The sequence below is a fragment of the Siniperca chuatsi genome, linkage group LG22 (assembly GCF_020085105.1).
Source record: "Siniperca chuatsi isolate FFG_IHB_CAS linkage group LG22, ASM2008510v1, whole genome shotgun sequence".
NCBI classification, from domain to species: Eukaryota; Metazoa; Chordata; class Actinopteri; order Centrarchiformes; family Sinipercidae; genus Siniperca; species Siniperca chuatsi.
In genome coordinates this window covers 2,308,309-2,322,343 of record NC_058063.1, presented here as the reverse complement: position 1 = coordinate 2,322,343, position 14,035 = coordinate 2,308,309, and the positions used below count along the sequence as shown (strand labels likewise).

At 40.4% G+C, this 14,035-nt stretch overlaps 1 protein-coding gene across 5 annotated transcripts in view; it reads right to left on the bottom strand.

The window, feature by feature from the left end:
* The window catches only part of map4k2 (mitogen-activated protein kinase kinase kinase kinase 2), a 47,116-nt gene extending 33,888 nt beyond the window's left edge, over window positions 1-13,228 (bottom strand). For 2 of the 5 annotated variants that reach the window (XM_044185217.1, XM_044185220.1), the window contains exon 1: window positions 12,803-13,227. In XM_044185217.1, coding sequence (XP_044041152.1) covers window positions 12,803-12,895 — 93 coding nt within the window. In that variant the 5' untranslated portion in view covers window positions 12,896-13,227. Of the gene's footprint in view, window positions 1-12,802 lie in introns of all 5 variants that reach the window. The other 3 variants (XM_044185216.1, XM_044185218.1, XM_044185219.1) reach the window with 2 other exon arrangements.
* Between the last annotated feature and the right edge of the window lie 807 nt (window positions 13,229-14,035).

The following is a 14,035-nucleotide window of genomic DNA, read 5'->3' as shown; positions in this document are numbered from 1 at the left end:
AAAAAATACGGAGGCTCACACTCAAATTTTTCGCCTGTAAATAGCGAAAAATTGCCTAAAAGTGCAAATTCAATTCAAAATGGCTGACTTCCTGTTGTCTTTAGGGTATGGCTCCAAGAGGCTTTTTTGCATATCTTGGGGTGATACATGAATCTCCCAAATTTCGTACACGTAGGTGAAACGTAGGCTGGGAGCTGCATATTTTCAATTTTGTTGGGGGCGCTATGGAGCCATTTTGTCATGCCCTTTTCCGAAACCCATAAAATATCACATTTTTCACCAATCCTGATGCATGTGCAAAGTTGCACATTTAGGCCCTCAAAAATGCAAGCAATTGATAAAAATAATAATAATTCCTTGCATTACAATAGGGCCTTCACCGCCAGGCAGCGCTCAGGCCTTAATAAAATGCATATAGTCAACAATGTTTGCACTTACACTTCATACAATAAACAAAGTTACAACATTAACATCGCATTCAATAATAAATGACATCAAAATCATATATATATATATATATATATATGTACAAAACAAACAATTAGATGGCAGGCAATAATAATCTCAGTTCATCTAAACATCCATATTGCAAAAAGAACTTCTTTAGCTGCTTCTTAAAATCTTTTGTTGTAGATTCTTGCTGTAGACATAAAGAACGGCAAACTGTTCCAGTGAGATATGGCTCTATACATTGCTGTTTTTTTCATAGCATTGGTCTTTGCTTGGAGTAGAGTAATGTGACTAGTATTAATCATGGTGCTCTATTCTAACTGAAGCTTTTCCAGCTCTTTTTTTGGCAGCACTTGACCAGTTTACTGAGCAGTAATCAAGATGAGACAATATTATGGCTTGTACTACCTGCAAGGTGCAACTTGGACGTAATACATGGGGAGCACCTTTTTATAACGGATAGTAGTGCTTAGCTTGAGCCAAAACCATTAGAATTTGACACATTTATAATTAAATTGTTTTTGGCTACTCAATTTAAAATCAAATTTAGTTCATTCTTCAGCCTATTATTTAAATGATCAGCATTAGTTGATGATGTATACACAGTGGTATCATCAGCAAACGTAGTTATATTGGCTTTATTTCAAACAAATGACATATCATTATTAAATACAGAGAAAAGCAATGGTCCTAAGCAACTTCTCTGGGGGACACCATACTTAAAGAAGACCTTTTGCATTCTACCAGTCAGGTAGCTTCCAATTTAATGAAGGACAGAAATATTTAAACTATAAACAGCAAGTTTCATTAACAGTATTTCATGGTCCAAAATTTAATCTTAAATCAAATGCAGCGCTGAAATCAAGTAGGACAGCACCAACCATTCTGTTCCTGTCTATATCACTTAACCACTGATTGGTTGTCTTCATTAAAGCTGTACTAGTAAAATGTCCCTCTTTATAACCATGTTGTTTGTTCACAGAAAAAAAGTGTGAAACCTGATCAAATTAATCAAATTGATAAATTATTGAGAATTATAAAATCTCACGTGATGCTACTCAGCCAATCAAATCTGTGCATTCCGATGAGCATTGCAACTCGAGTCAGTAAATGAGGGACACAGATGAGTCGGAGAAATAATTTCACATGGCATGCTCTACAAAGAGAAAAGTAAAAACAGAGCTATTAATCAAGAATGGACAGACTCTTACATGTTCAATCTTCCCACAGCCAGTAAAACCAGTATGTCTCATATGTTCCAAAACCGTGGCGATTATTAAAAGCGGCAATGTGAAGTGCCACTACAAGACAAAGCACAGAGCATCTTTTGAGCAGGTTAACAAGGGAGGGACGATGTTGGTCATTATGCTAACAAGGGGGATGGCATCCCCCCTCATATCACTTACTGTGTAAATGTTTCCTTTTGGTTTTTGGGTAAAGGAATAATATCCAGGCTGTGGGGCACACACCCTCCTTTAAACATAGATTAAAAATATGACAAATAGGTAATGAAATACAACCAGAGGCTAATTGTAAACATTTCCCATCCAGGTTATGTAGTCCTGATGGTTTTTCACTATTCAAGCCATTTTGGTGTGTTATCCCTAGATCTACCTAGAATAACATTTGAAGTTCTCCAGAGTTCATACTTGAAATTAATCCTATTTTGATAATACCTTGTTTTATTTTTCCTTTTCATTTTAGTTGCTTGTGGTGGCATGGTGGTGCAGTGGGTAGCACTGTCGCCTCAAGCATCGGCCGGGTCTGGGGCCTTTCTGTGTGGAGTTTTCTCTAAGTCCTCCGGCTTCCTCCCACAGTCCAAAGTAGGTGTGAATGGTTGTTTGTTTCTATGTGTTAGCCCTGTCCAGGGTGTACCCTGCCTCTCGCCCAGCTAGGATTGGCTACAGGCCCCCTTAGTTACTTGGTTTCTCACCAGACAGTATGACTGTAAATGTTCTAATGGGCGCATGCTCAACAGCCACCTCTTACAAGTGCTTTGTCCACATTGTTTATTGCACACACTATGCCCCATTGTACCTGCTTTATGTCCCCTATGAAATCACTCTCAAACAAGGATCTGAAAGATCTCTGATGAAGAACTCTTGGTCCCACTATAGGAATTCTGTCTTTCTTTGAAACTGCCACCAAATTGTGGTCACTGAAACCAACAGTAACAGATACAGACTTTTAATTCTTTAACATTAGTAAAGATGAGGTCAATACACTGATTACATTACTTGCCCACCGCCCCCACTCTTTTTTTTTATAGAAATAAAACCCATTTTAGCTTATTTTCGCTCATCAGCGCCCACCTTCTCCTGTCAGTGCCCTTGACCGGGCGCTGCACAGTGCCTGCTCCCAATACTTAGGATGGGTTACATGCAAAGAACGAATTTCACTAGACGTTGCACTACGTAGTGCAAGTATAATGCTGGCTTTGTTCTATATTTCTTATTGTCAACACATTCTGTGAAAAGTAATGCAAAAAGGATCAAATGGCAACTAGGTTGTTTTTAAACCCATACGTATAGAACTTTAATGACAGATCACCCAGTCAAGATAAACGTTGTACTGTGTAATTGAAATTGAAAAAACTCTAATTTGTAAAATACTAAGCGTGTCACACACCCCTAACGCAAAGTCCATTGTGATCAGAATGTCATCGGATTGGCCATGCAACCCGTACAGTGTGACCAGATTCTTAAGAAAAAAAATCCTCCCAGCAAGTTGAAAAGGTCACCTAACTCCGCACCTTCCTGCTAGCTTATGCAAGCTCAGCAAAACTACAGGTAGTAGCAGTAACTAGCATGTCTTCCTTTGCAAAAAGTGCCATGTTTGTTGTCAAGTCAACCACCCGTGCCTTAACTAATTTGCATATTAAGATCCACTTATTAATTTTTGTATTAATAGTGCAAGACAAGTGACTGACAAGAAGACATATATGAGACATGACAAGGCGATACAAACAAACTATGACAACCAAAAAAACAAGGTTCTTATTGTACTTTGCATGTGTCTAGATGAGTGTGTGTGTGTGTGTGTGTGTGTGTGTGTGTGTGTGTGTGTGTGCCCCAGTATAGGGAATGTGCGAGCCAGGTTATAGCAGTGAGCAATATTATAGTGGGAAAGACGGAGGAGAAGAGAGAAAGGAAATACAAATACAAATAAAACTCAAAAAGGAAGGAGGAAGAGAGAAATGTTGGACAAGGGTTGGTTGTCCTGCCCCGGGGGCAGAGAGGCGCCGGGGAATGTCCAAATGATATCAGATTAAAAATGCTACCTGCTCGGTGGCGGGGGGAATACTCAACTCTTTTGTGCAACAAAACACTGTGGTTAGGTGTCACCCAAAGCAAGGGGCATTTACTCATCAATATGCACTTACTTACAAACATGCACTTACTCATTAATGTGCACTTGCCCTTGTTCAGATGGCATTCATCAAGTTAAAAGAAGCAAATGTGTGCAGTTATCAGGGCAAATCAAATCAGACATGAGCAAGGTGCTCACAGCTGGTGTCTAGCTGCTCTATGCCCCAGACCAGGCATATTGTGTTTTGCACAACAAAGAAATATGGCTTTGCATTACTTGACAGTATACCCTCAGAGGACATGCCAGATAACACCCTACAAGAACCAAGAACCGAAATGCAGTAATGTTTGGACAGCAACAAATTACAAGACTTTCAGCCAGGCTGTGAGGGTACATTTATTGAGAATGATGAAGTTCAACACATTTTTCAATTTATTGGCAAGTGTCTGATATCTCTTTTACTGTGGAACACATATTCTGCAGATAATTTAAGATCGCTACGATCTCCAACAGGACTTCAGGGTCTGTAGTTGTGCAATTCTTCTTTTTACTCATGAGTGCTATTTTTGTGAATGACACTTGACTATAAATGGAGCAAAACAGACACTTACTCACGCACACACTCTTACTCACGAACATACTCTTACTCATGAATGTGCACTTACGAACGCACTCTTACTTGTGACATTTTCCAAACAGAGACATTAAGTCCTGGTTGGAGCTCTGCCACCTGTCTGCTCCATCAAGATAACTGCTCAGTATGCTATCTTAATGACGAGGGAATTAGTTTAGTGTGCTGTCTCACCTTGGCTTTGACCTTGTATTGATTCCACAGCACAGGCAAACAGTATTGGCACACAGAGCTCTTTCCTACTGGCAGTCCCAGACAAGCCCCAGGTGAGTCAAAGTCTGATAGACTGATAGCAGTGTCACTTACTACAGACTCAATCTTTGACTGCGTTGTAAAAACTCATTTATTGTAAGGGTGAATGGGTCAGGGGGTCACCAAACACATTAGAATTCGTCATCTGGGATCCATGAAGATCCACAGCACTTACTGGCAGTCTGGCTTGTATTCTGTTGAGACAGCTGGCTCTGGAAGTGTCAAATGGGTAAATAATAATAAATAATAAATCAACAACACCATCATTAGAAACCACTGAGTAAAAATCTACTGGAGTTCAAGTATAATGCTGGTTTTGTTCTATATTTTTCTTATTGTGAACACATTCTGTGAAAAGCAATGCAAAAAGGATCAAATGGCAACTAGGTTGTTTTTAAACCCATATGTATGGAACTTTAATGACCTTGATGACTTTGGTATCTTTTGAATTATTCTGCATCAGCTGGGCACACAGTGTGTTCTTTGATACTATCACTAGGAGTCGCAAAAGTCAGAAATGTTCAAATCCGGCACAGGGGGGCTTTAAAATCATTCTGACATCAATCACAATAAACCCTTAACACCCACCTGGAGACACCATCATTTTTAAATTTCAGTTGTATACTCTACTGTTCATTATGCCTGGATTATTTCTACGACAGGATGTTCTTTCTGGAAATGACCACAACGATGACAAGAGTCAAAGTTTTCAGTACATACAGTATATTAAATGTTCATATTCATACTTCATACAATAGTGGGTGGTAATGCCATCATTTTTGGAATAATACATTCCATTCCCATTCCAACTATGCTACACCAATATTTAATTATCAACTGATCAACAAGCTAGCTAGAGTTGCATACTGATAAGCAGCCACCTAGCTAATAACAATACAATAACATTGTACAGAGAACATTTTTTAACAGCACAATGTGTTGTTATGAATAAAATTAGTTATTTAAATGTTGCATTCAGTTCACATTCACTCCACTGCCATGACCTGAGGTGTACTACTGTGTACATTAGTATCTAAAGTAATGCTTAGGTGGAGCCTAAGCGTTACATTTTTAGATTTATTCAGTACAGACTGCAGAGTTTTTAATACTGAAGTCAAAACATAACTGAAAGTCCAACTAGTCCAGTAGCAATCCTAATCAGATCCCCCAGTCAGGATAAACCTCTGACCCATGTTTCTTCACAGTAGTACATCAGAGGTGATGGTGCATGTTGTTCGAAGCAGCTATACTATGTTTTCAACTTCCTCAATTCTTCCTGGGAACATCAGTCATCCCCATTCAGCGACTGCACTGACGTCAGATGGACTGCTTTTCACTCTGGGCATCCACAACAAACGAGGCAGCCACCAATGGGATAAGCAGGTCGCCTCAACACAACCTGTGGCTTCGCTGCATTCACTTCCTGTTTTCTTTCCTGTTCTACCACAGGGCTTCCTGTGACTACAATGATAGTAACGTCTCTGAGATGCTTTTTACATAGCCAAGCCTGAAATAACAGTCGTTTAGGGTTACATAATGGAAGGGGGTGTTACTCAAATGGCCTCTTAACCAGAAATGACATAAAGTCTTAATGTTGTCATAATGAGACTAATAAGACCACCCCATTATCTACTGAATGCAGATGTAAAGCCTCTGAAACAAACATGATGCAGTGCTGTTGATAGGTTTTCAGTGTAGTGAGTCATTTGAGTGGGTCCCTAATAAAATTGGTGTTTTTTGACAAACTGTAGTGTTAAACTCGTGTTTGATGTTACACGGTTATATTCACGTTAGCTGTGTAACGGTACGCAAAATTTACAGTTCGGTACGTACCTCGGTTTTAAGGTTTTAAATAAACTTTGTGACATTTATTTTGAAAAAATATTCAACAGTGGCTCACTGGCCCTAATTCGTACTGTAACAGATGAGACACTCAAATACTGGCTTGTTGTTAATACGAAAAAATAAATAACACAAATAAATAACATCCCAACTCATTTGTGGTCGATGATGGGATCAGTAGACCTTTCTCACTACTTGAAGAGTGCCGTATTAAACAGCACTTCCCCGAAAGCAAACATGCAGCCTTATCAACTCTGTTAAATTTATTAGGACACCTCAAACAACAGTCTAGCCACTGTTCTAAATCACTGCACAGGCTACAGTTTACTAAACTGCAGGAGATAACAACGATACTGAGGCGTCATGCTGCGCCACATTACCAGTGCTGAAGCCGACCTCACCATGGTTTAAACCGACTGCAAACAAAACTTTAAACGCAGCATGTTTTTTAGGCATGCAGAGCCGCATGGCCACTCACATGCACTGAGACGTTTCTCTCTGCATGAGTTTCTGACTGTCGACAGTGCTTTCATTTGGGTTGACTAATCAACCATCACTTTATTGAATATCTATGTGTTAACCTGCCTCTTGGGCTGGACCATGTAGCATTTGGCAACAAAAATGATACGTTTTGTTGAAAAGAAAGCATTGTTGTCAATATCACGGTAATTAATGCTTTTAATGGGCATTTATTCAGACGGTTATTTACAAGACAAACATACTATGCTAACATGATGACAGATAAATCCTGTTCAACAACACAGAAAATGTCATGCAACTACATGGTGTAATAACTAATAATGTATTTCTTTAATAAAATGTAAAAATGACCATTTGTGGGTTTGGGGGGGGGTTACGTGCTAAATCAGTTTCTTGACAAATAACCAGCCACCCAGTACTGATGTCTCCGGCTTTAGCACAGGTTGCTAAAGACAGTCAGCGAGCACAGGTCCTGGTTTTGGTCTCTGTACAGATACAATGGTACTGCACACAGTCACTGCACCCAGCTGCTGTTCTGCAAGAAATGTTTCCAACACGTAACTCCCGCTAAACCCACAAACTGCTGGTTTTTTTACAGTTTGGTGTGTGTGTGTGTGTATTAAAAAACGAAATACGTGTTAACAACCTATAATGCACCTTGTCCATTATGTTTTTTAGATCTGTACACCTCATTGTGCACAATAGCTTACATTTTAGTTTATGATATAGTAGCATTTTTAGATGTCAAACAGAGTTTAGAGTATTTTTCAGTCTCTCTTGCACCAGTGCTTCTTTCTGAGAAAAGTTCATTTCCTCAACACAAAATCTGCAACACTACTGCAGTGTGAAACGTGTAAAGTATGTCTCAGCAGCAGTATGAATACACAGTACACAGTCTAACAAACTCTTCTGGGGCACTGTTTGATAGCGCAGCCAAAAGACAGACAGGAACGGGGCAGAGAGAGGGACGACATGCAGCAAAGGGCCGCGCCGCTACGGTAAGGACTCCGCCCGGGTACCAGGTGAGCTGCATTCAAACGTTCAACAGTAAGAGTAAAACCTGGCACCGACCTCGCCATCTACATTGACAGTAAAACCTGGCTGAATGCCAGTCTAGGGTTGGGTGCAATTACTTTTCATGCTAAAATGGTATGGAGCCGGAACAGTGACTTTAGCATTTATTTTGGCATTGAAAACAAAACCTGAACTGAAAAACATTAGCAGTGAAAAAAGTTCCACTGAAAAATAAAACACTAAAAAAATCCAAATCAAATAAAGAATGAATGTAACACACTTTTTGAGCATGCACTTACAATCTTTATTTTGATATTTTTTGCATTCTGATTTGTTTTTCAGTGACAAGCTTTGATTTTTTTCTTCATGTCACTCCTTTGTCAGTGACATTTTTTTTTTTCCCGCTCACACTTTTTTCCAGTGACCGTGGTTTTCACTTTCAACTCTCTCTCTGTCACTGTTTTGCCGCTGAGGGGAGTGGTTTTAGGGGAGGGGGTGAGGAGAGCGTGATTTCCATATAATCTGCATACTAAGGAGACCCGACGTCCGCTCCGAAGCCTCTGGCAGGACCGCACACCTGCGGCAATGGCTTCCACGAGTTCACCTGGAACTCCCAAACCGGTCTGGTTAAAGCAGTGTCCAATACAGAGGCTTTGGAACAGACGCCAGGTTCAGGAAGAGTGACGTTCTCTCCTAAGTATGCAGAGTATATGGAAGTCACGGTGTCCATAGTATGGCAGCTTACAGTGCTGCGTGGCAACATATTGTATAGAATAAGTGCAAAATCTGTAAAGGAAAACTATGCAGGTCGGTCAGTAAGTGGCAGAGCGGGATTCGACATGTGGACATTGCGTACAGAAGACTACTGTAACGTCCAAGAAAATTTTTGTTGCTTGTTTGGTCAAACCACTGGGACAAAAACACCACGGCAGAATGGCTGCATGCAACACATGTTCCTTCACTACTAAGATGGCGCGTGTTTCCAACTCTTCAGGGGCGGGAATATGATATGTAGTTACAAAGTCGCTACTTACTAACTTAACTTACTAAGAGTATTATTGATAAGCCAAATCAAAATGTAAGACATTACAATTTATATGTATAATAAAACAGTAACTCAGAAAATTTGGCTTTTAAGAGAGAGTTTCTGAAGCAAAATGAGAAAAGTTTGTTTATTACTATTATTCCATTTGAATCGCCCCGACGCCACCACACTGAAGTCAGACACCACCTGAGGACAGAAACACTCGCCATCTGGACTGGCTGCGGCTGGTCAGAGCAACAGGAGGACATGGATCAAGATTAATAAACGGGTCACACACACATGAGCTCCGAGCTGAGTTTCCACTGAATAACAGCAGTGTAATGAGAGTCCAGTGAAAGCCCACGCAGTCACATGTCCAGAGGCTTCACCCTTGACTCCTGCGGTTGCAGCTCCACCAAACCCACCACCAGCAGCAGTGGGAGTGATAATGTGCTATTGTCTGTCGCTGCATGTAGCGCTGTTCCCATTCACAGCAGACACACAGGCTGTAACATGTCCAAATGTTACAGTAATGTAAAGATGGTTCAGAATAGCAACGTCAAAGTCGGCTGAATATTGCTCATATCACTATGCAAGTTCATTTTGGCTGCAGTTTTAATTTGCAGTTTGGCCTCATCGAAGGGGCTAAGAATCACCTGTCAATCAAACAGTTTTGGTGGTTCTGTGGATTTTCCGTGAATTGAGTTCTTCTGTGGCGTTCTGTTGTACTGCTGTTAAATGTACATTTAAAGCTGCACCAACTAATATATTCATATGAACGATGGACAAATGAGCGTGTAAAGTGTAAGAGTGTGCTTGTAATGATGAACTCAGAGAGAACTCCGCAGTCCCCCTCGGATCTAAGGAGCTGGTTTTCTTTTTTACGGCCTGCGTCGTTATTGTTGTTGTTCAGTCTCACAGCCCTCATCAACTTCATTTCCAGCAGCAGCTGCTTTCAGAGAAAAAGCTCTGCTAAAGCCACTGTGCACTACCTGCTCAGCAGCCGACAGCTGACAGACACATTAGCAACTAGCTGGCGAACAGAGTGGAGCATTTAGCAGCTAAAGAGCCACATATTTCCCTACATTCATCAGGTGGACACACACACAACTCCAAATGAAAGCTAATGTTACTCTGTGTCTGCAGAATGTGTAAATAAGAAACAGTTTGCTAACAGGTTAGCACTTTTATAAGGTAATAATTTGACAACATTGTGTTGGCTGTTTGTTTCACTGCCCCCTATTGGCCAAAAAAATCAATCAGTGCAGCTTTAAAAGATCAGCCCACCAATTTAGCATTAGACTCATCACAACTGACAGGTTTTTTAAAAAAGGAAAAAGGATCTAAAATCGATGGAGCAGAACCAGAGATATTGTCTATTTTATTCCACATTCTTCTTCCTGGCGCCTACATTACCCACAACGCAACTTGACCGCTGAATGAGGGGCGGGCCGCAGTAAAAACTCCGCACCGCCAGATTTTTTTCCATTTTCAAACTCGTAGTCTTCAGCCCCAACAGACACTGACTGTCAAGAGACATCAGTCGAGGACATTTATCAGACTTTGCACAGCTCCCTCTGAGACACTAAAGGCTTTATATAACTTTTTTCACATATGGGGTAGGACTCCTCATCGCCTGGAAACAGACTTTGATGGGGAAAATCGGCAGAGTTCACCTTTAAATCCAAAATTAGAGGCTTTTCTCACCTGTATAAATATAGTTCACGTGTCAGATTTACTGTAAATAATGTAGATGCTGCAATGGGGGGAAAAGCTCTTGTCAGTAATATAATCAGCTCTACTCACCAGAAAGAGTAATATCTGCTACAATACAGAAATATTATCTGGGATTTGGATTTAAGAGATAAACAACTGGGATCAAAAAGTCCAAAATAAAACCTGCCAAATTAAAGTTTCTCTTGGAAAAAAAAAAAAAGCAACCTAAAGGCAACAGAGCAGCCAAAGTTTGATAATCTCACCCAACAGCTTCACTTACATACACGTAATGTCCGTACAGGACACAAGGGCTCACTGCATGGCTTGACGGATATGACAGTTATGTGAATCATATGCTATGGCCTTCACAGTGTGCTGTTCATCCCTCCAGTCGAGTTCCACACACTTGAATCTATGACAAGGAGCACTGAAGCTGGCCTGGAGGCCTTCCTAACACACTGTGTTGGTTTTTCTCCCATCTGTATGTAGGCAGAGCAGTTTCAGGAGCTGCTGTCGGACTGATGTTCAGCCCAGAACATAACGTGCAGTTTGGCACGCCTGTCATGAACAAACCACTGAAACAAAAACGCAAACACATCACTTCCTATGCCAGCCTAGAGCTCTCATGGGAAATAAACAGAAACGGCTGTAAAAATCGGTTTAATCTGTAAAGACTTCAGCTCGATAGCAAGCAGCAGAAGGGACACATGTCTTCATGACAAAGCTGCAGATGAAGAGTCCCCCACGTTTCTGGACTGGGGTGTAAAAATAGAAACAATACAAATTCTTTTGCTGCTTCTGCAGGATGCACAAGGCACCGGGGCGGGTTAACAGCACAGGATGTTTGCATCCTGACGCTCAAATCATCAAGTGAAAAGAGACGACATGAGCCAGCTTTCTACTGAATACACAGTTTGGATGATATGACAATAAATACTGTTATTCGATATAAATTTGCCCAAAGCATCAGAGATTTTGTCATACTGTTTATATTGTGATATCTAACCTGTTAACATCAAGCTGCCCTCCTTGATTTGTCAGATCTAGGGCTGCAACTAACTATTATTTTCATTATCGATTAATCTGCCAATTTATTCATCGTATGGAGTGTGTAATGTTAAACAATAGTGAAAAAATCTCATTGACAATTCCTTCGAGAGCGGCGATGACTTCAATTTGTTTTGTCCGCCCAACAGTCCAGAACCAGAACAAAAGCAAAAAAAACCTGCAAATCCTCACCTCTGAGAGGCTGGACCCAGATAATATTTGGCATTTTTGCTTTAAAGGTGACTGAAGTGATTAATCAATTATTAAAATAGTTGCCAATTCATTTTCTGTCGATCGACCAATTAATTTCTAGGCGAATTGTTGCAGTTGCTAGTCAGGCATTTTAATTCTGGAATTAGCCACAAACCTCTCTCCTGTCTGGTTATTTTATCTATAATCTGTGGATTTTCCAGAGTTAGATATATTATGATATATATAAAACAACACTGTGATTGGAGATTTTATCCATATTGCACACTCTCAGGAAAACAACATAAACCTGTGGCACAGCTGATGCACCAGGCCAGTACTGTGCTTTGTAAAATACCTGCCTGTTTACAAGGGATGCTGGGTTTGAAAGGGTTAAATGGCTTTCTTGTAATGGATACTGGCAAGCAAGCACACTCACACAGGTCTGGGTCCATCTCCTTTACACTGACTATTTCCTAGAGATCCCTCACATGAATTTGACCTTTTAAGTATTTTTTCTCTCTAATAATGTTATATATACATTGTATCTACTTTGATATGCAGCTGATTGTGTGATCTGCGGAGGAAAAGGTAGTTTAACCCTTCTTTAGGCAATAAATAAATCATTTTTAGTCTTGATAAATCTCTTGAAATCACGTCTCAGATGATCAAAATGTCTCACACGCAGCATTCGATATGACACTTCTCCAAATACACAGTTTCACCTTGATGACAGGAAGTGAGATCCCCTGTAGTGCGCGTGCAGTTAGAGAATCTTTGTTCATGAACTAACACGTCCTGGTGGAGGCATTTTTCTGTCTGTGCCCCGGTCAAATGTTAGCACTCACCTTGAACACATCTCCATAGGTGCCGCACCCAATCCGGTGAATTAACTCGTAGTCATCTAAAGGGTCCAGGAATGACACCCCGATCCTGTCCATGTTTGGAGACACCTCTGGGTGCTGTGGGTGAGCCTCGCGGGCTTTCTACTCACACATGCCAGCTGTTGTTGTCGGAGGAGACAGCAGCGGCAGATGAACACACTGACTGGCTGCTTAATGGGAGCTGGCTAATTGCTGCTGTATCGATCCGACTGGCACACACACACATACACACACACACAGGACTGTTCACTGACAGGACTGACACACACACACACACATGCTCACACAACTCCACGTCCGATGACACACTACAAGCGTCTGTGCGCAAAAGGTCCGGAGTGGCGCCGGAGTCAAATCACGCATGAGCAAAGACACTCCACACTGTAAGAAATGTCAGCCCGGTCGTTCACCTGTGTGTTAGAGTGCCGTTTCCAGGCTGCGGGCCCTCAGGCTCAGCTCTGCTTCGTCAGAAACAGAATTAGTCTGTGTCGTAAGTCAAAACTCTGACTTAATTTTGACTTAGCAAGTCAAAGTTTTGACTTTGCTCATAATTTTGATTTAAAAAGACAAACCTCGGACTTCTTATCTCGTAACAATGACTTTGCCTAATATCCCATAAAACGGACTCTTTGATTTAAGTCACAATTTTGACGCTTCATCTCATAATATAGACTTAGTATATCAGAATTCTAACTTAAAAACCAGGTCCAGGTTTCAGTTTGTCCACTGTTTTGGTTTTTGACCAAATACCTGTAAAACTAGCGCCCTTCAGCCTCAGCCTGCTTTGATTCGAGCTAATTAGCAAATATTAGCATGCTAACACATTAAACTAAGATGGTGAACATTATTGTAAGATAAAAAGTGAACAGTTTTTACTTATTTTCTCATAATATTGACTTAGTATCACATCATTTTAACATACAAACTTTACATTCTAATCTAAAAAACGGACTTTTTAACTATATTTACATACATTACATAACTTCACATCATTTTTGACTCGTTTCACAAAATATTGAGTATGCCATAAGTCTGCCCTTGCATTTCATAACGTTGACTTACAAAGTAAAACTTTTGGCTTGATTTAAAATATGAATTATAATCACAATTTTGACTTTGAAGTCAGAATTTTAAGTTATTCATTAAAAAATGTTGACTTAGTATCTCATCTTTTTTACTTAAATTCCTAACATTTAT